At 52.4% G+C, this 5000-nt stretch overlaps 1 protein-coding gene across 1 annotated transcript in view; it reads left to right on the top strand.

Annotated features, from left to right (window-relative positions):
• si:ch211-186j3.6 (neural-cadherin) overlaps positions 1–5000 on the top strand; it is a 163405-nt gene that overhangs the window by 50992 nt on the left and 107413 nt on the right. The window contains 2 exon segments of the mRNA XM_042062681.1: positions 773–977; positions 3775–3886. Coding sequence (XP_041918615.1) covers positions 773–977; positions 3775–3886 — 317 coding nt within the window.

The following is a 5000-nucleotide window of genomic DNA, read 5'->3' as shown; positions in this document are numbered from 1 at the left end:
TTGACTTTCATTTCCCCCACGCACGCTGTGCAGCATGTAGGCTCCCTCCATATTGCTCCATCCTAGTAACCACCCTCTGATCTCTCTCTCTACCCTCCACTCTCCTTCTCTCTCTTCTCTCTCTCCGTCTCTCTGATGCCCTCGTTTTCTCTCTCGTGGGTGTGGATGTAATTGCTTTAACAGGCTTACTGGGACTTGGGCATCAGCACCAGGCTGGGGGGCCTCTCCCCTCACATTTGATCAGGCTTGGGCCTTGCATCCCTCCAGTCACAATCTTACTTTCTGTTATTGCGTTGGCTTTGCGGGGTATGGCAAAGCCCCCCCAAAAAACCCCAACATACACCCATACACACACACACATACACACACACACACACACACACACACACACACACACACACACACACACAGGTCTCCCTCTCTGATGGGCTCAGGCGATGATCTAATGGAGTCAGGCTGGTTGGCCGACTTCGGCTGGACCCACAAGGCCCCACTGACAGAGACTGATCACACTGATCCACTGATACAGTGAGTGCGCCCGCAGGCCTGAGATCCAGATAAGTCAGTACAGTATGAGCATGGCAGTTCAGTGGCTGCTCTGCCTTCGAGCGACGGATGTGGTCTCTCTGGGTCTATAGCTATAGCACAGACTCATCACTCTCTCAAAGCCTAATGTCATTACAGCAGCCATTGACAACTCTAAATGAAGATGGTGTTGGTAACTGAATGGCAGGCTGATATTTCTTCTGTCTCTCCCCCTTCCCCGGTTTAGTTTCCTGGTCACCCCAGCGCTCTCCTTCCAGAAGCAGCCCATCAGCTACAGCCTGGTGATCAACCCCAGCAGCCTGTTCACCATCCACCAGGAGACGGGCGAGATCAGCCTCACGCGCACCGTCGACTACGAGAGTGACCAACACCGCTACCTGCTGCTGGTCCGGGCCAGTGAGACCCAGAACAGCCTGAGCAGCGCTGCCGAGGTAGGTCACACCCAGGATGTGTGTGTGTGTGTGTGTGTGTGTGTGTGTGTGTGTGTGTATATGTGTTTGAGGGGTGCTTGAGAGCCAGCGTGAGGGGTGCTCATCAGTCCCCTCACACACGTAAGGGCATGCTAGCCGTCAGTCAGCATCAGTGTCAACCCCATAAAATTGAGCCCTCTGCAATGTGACGCTTCAGAGAGAAAAAAGCTTGACAGTGCAGAGAAGTTGAAGAAAAATAGAGGGGATTGATTGACAGGACTGTCTAGATTTGCTTATCAGTCGGCACGGCGACAAACTTCTGCCAAAGCTCCCGGGAGGAAGCGAGCGGCTTCTTTACTTCACTGTGGGATGCATCGCATTGAGGCCTCACAGACAAAACGAGACGAGAGGAAAGGAGAGTCGAGAGGAGACGAGAGGAGAGGAGCCTTCTTGGGTGGCCGTCGATAATGGCTGCTGAAACGAAGAAAAATTCTCCCATCACCGAGACATTCATTTGTCAGTGTGTGTGTGTGTGTGTGTGTATGTGTTTTGTGTGTGTGTGTGGGGGGGGTGATCATGATGCATGACTGCTGTAGGTTGTGAGCCCGTGCCATCCGTGCCCTCTGGGCAGAGGGAGATCAGAAGGCGCTCGGAGGGGGGGGGTTGAAGTGGGGGGGCAAAATGCAGATCAAAGTCAAGCAAGAGGCAGGCAGTGGCATCCATGCCGTGCGCCAAGACACAGGGCCCCGCAGGACTCAATCCTCCCCCGCCATGGTGGGACTCTCTCTGCTCACTGATCCGTGGGTTCCCCCTGGCCCCGGGGCCGCGGAGGGTGGGAGGGTGCGGGCTGACGACGGGAAGCAAGACTGTTCCACTAACTCTGCCGTAGTGAGGAAGTCAGGATGGGGGAGGTGGATGGGGGTGGCTGTGCAGACGGGGGTGGAGGCAGGGAGGCAGGGAGGGAGAGGGTGTGTGTGTGTGGGGGGGGGGGGGGGGGGGGGGGGGGGGTTGTTTGGAGCAAACAAGAGGAGGCGGCAGAGAACTGGCAGCTGCTCCTAAGATCTGTCTAATCCTGTGAGCTTAAAGTCAGCGGAGGGCTCTGAATTTGCCGCCGCGGGCCAGGTGAAGCATGGCGGGCAGACGGGGGCACCGCGGCCCACACCCCTGCCCCGGCATCACTCCGCTGCCCTCCATGCCCTGACCTCTGGCTCAGCGCTGCTCACCCGTGCCCCATGAATATTACATTTTTGATCTTCTGCACACACAGTCGCTCCCGCTCCCGTGCTGTGTTAGCGCTTGTCAGCCACGCTCTTGCTCTGTCATCCATCCAGCCCTGACCATGTGCAGCTGCTGTTGTCCTCACGTGTGCAGGTGCTGTCGCCTCCTCCCCTGTCGTTAATCTGTGTGTTGGTTTACCTAACGGGCCGCTCCAATCCAAACGGTGGTGGCATCCTCTGTCCCTTACTGTGTGTTGAGTAGAGCCGTCTGGCTCTCCCAGTGCACCCCGTCTCTAGGTCTCCACCAGTGCTTTGGCAGCACACATGCATGCTAGTGTCCCAGGGGACAAACAACAAGCTCTGTGTTTTTTTAATTGATTTGTTTCAGAAGCTTTCAAAATCTCCCTCCCGCATGTATGAGGCAGGATGAAATATTCACAACTATCGACCACGCATACTGTAAGCTGTGTATTTAGAGTAATTTATTTAAAGCAGGCTGGAAACGCTTTGGAAAACTAAAAAGCAGATAAAAGGTAACACTTTTGTTGTACTCTGAAGATCAGAGATAAGGCACCTCCTTCTTTTTCTCACCATTGTTATATTTTGGATTTTATTAGCGCCTTTTAAATCATGCCAGCCATGCTCCATAATGCTGGGATATTTATAGGCACCCATGTGTAAAAATCAGTTACATTGTGTCTCCTCCTGAAAAATTACCAGTTAATAACCACAATTTGAAAGTGTGTCGACTCTTGAGGAGACAGATTTGCTTTAGCTGATAGAAGTCAAGTGAGGCGGGGTGATAAAGGTTTATATGGTATTTTTATGCAAATGGTGTAAGTTCTCATTTGAATCGGGAGGAGTGCGGTGTCCTCCTGTCAGTCTTGTCTCCATGATTAACTCTCCCTCTTATTGGATGGAAAATCAGGTCACCTTGGCGAGCCCATTATCCTACGGTTTCCCATTAATATACCTGGATGACTAAATGTTGGAATAGTTGATGACTTTCAATCCAAGCCAGTTCTGGAGAAGGAGAGAGACCGAGAGAGAAGGGCTTTTGTCAGACGAGAGCGAGTGAGGGAGTGCGTGATGGAGAAGACTCAGAGGAGTGTCTCTTGTGCTCATCTGCTGTGACCTCAGCAGAATCCGGCAGGAAGACAGGAGACGGCTCTCCGCTGCTTGGCGCAATTGGCAGTAAAAGGGCAATCTAGCGAAAGCTGCTTTCCTCCGTGGCGATAAACACCAGGGACGATTACTAGCTGGCAAATCCTCCGCTCTCCTCCTCTCACACTCCTCCACCCCCCGCCGATAATCAAAGGCATTCAGAAATGTGTTTACGCCTGAGCCGCGTACCCACAATCCACCTTTTCCCTTCATCCAATACCCTCTCCTCTCTTTTCTCTCTGTTTATTTCAACCTCAATTCTCCTGAGTTCATCCCCCCTCCCCTCAGCCCCATGTTCTCTTTTTCTGTTCTTTTTTGTACTTTTCTCAGTCTTCTCCCACCTTCCCACCCCTTTCCCCCCTTTTTTTCTCCAGACAGATTGTTCGTGCTCTCATCTGATTCAATTTTTTTCTTTCCGTCCTTGTTTTTTGTCGAAGGTACGGGTCATCATCACCGACGAGAACGACTGCGTCCCGGAGTTCCAGCAGTCCATTTACAGCAATGACGGCATCCCAGAGACCGTAACCACAGCAACCTCTCTGCTGCAAGGTGAGGCGAGCGGAGGTGTGAGCGGCCTGTCAGTGGGGAGAACGGGGCAGCGCGCGGGGGGACGACAGAGCGACGCCTCAGCCAGGGCTGGGGGGACGGGCGTGACCGCACAACAACACCTCCAGTTATCACTTAGACACCAGAGCTGACAACACCAACATAAACATACAAAACACACTCATTTTAACTTTGACTTTTAGTTTACGTCTACACACACACACACACACACACACACACACACACACACACACACACACACACACACACACACACACACACAGACAGACAGACACATACACACTCTATCTCTCTCTCTCTAACACACACACAGACACACACACACACACACACACACACATGCACACTAACATACACACACACACACTAAAACAACACATACATAAACAAACCAGAGCTCAGAGTAAATAAATATTTCTTTCTGTCTCTCTCTCTCTCTCTCTCTCTCTCTCTCTGTCTCTCTCTCTCTCTCTCTCTCTCTCTCTCTCTCTCTCTTGCATACACACACAGTGTTTTCATCAAGTCCTCACCCCAGCCCTTTGCCGCATGTCTTGAATGTGGCTCCTGTCTGAGGGGGAATCATGGCATCCCCTCATGTTTTTAAATTGCTCCGCCATGGAGGCTGCGGCCAACAGCCCACGCAGGCACTTGTGTTTACCCTCCCGAACGGCGCAATGTGAACGCCGCCCAAAAGCATCTGCCACCAGCCATGGCCCGCCAGAGGAGAGCGGGCACATGAGAGGCTCCCAGGTGTCACTGATTCCCCCTCAGGGAGTACCTCAGCATGAGGGGGACAGGCAGGCGGCGGCCCACAAATGGCGGACCAAAAAGGTGACCTGTGACGGGCATTTGGCGTATCGGATTGTTGGCAGACATTTTCTGAGCTTATCTGGCAGATTGTGGAAGGTGTTTTTGTTAAGATCTCCTACAGATGTGCCGTGTCCTCCCAGCAGGTGTGTGCACAGGAGCATCTGTGTGCATGTGTGTGTGTGTGTGTGTGTGTGTTTGTGTGTGTGTTTGTGTGTGTCAGTGTCTCTCTACAGGTGTGTAGGAGCAATGAGTGATGGGGATAGTTTAAAGACAAAAAAAATGCACA

This window comes from Alosa sapidissima, chromosome 14, assembly GCF_018492685.1.
Source record: "Alosa sapidissima isolate fAloSap1 chromosome 14, fAloSap1.pri, whole genome shotgun sequence".
NCBI classification, from domain to species: Eukaryota; Metazoa; Chordata; class Actinopteri; order Clupeiformes; family Clupeidae; genus Alosa; species Alosa sapidissima.
Note: the sequence above shows the minus strand (reverse complement) of the source record. Positions and strands in the feature narration are given on the sequence as shown.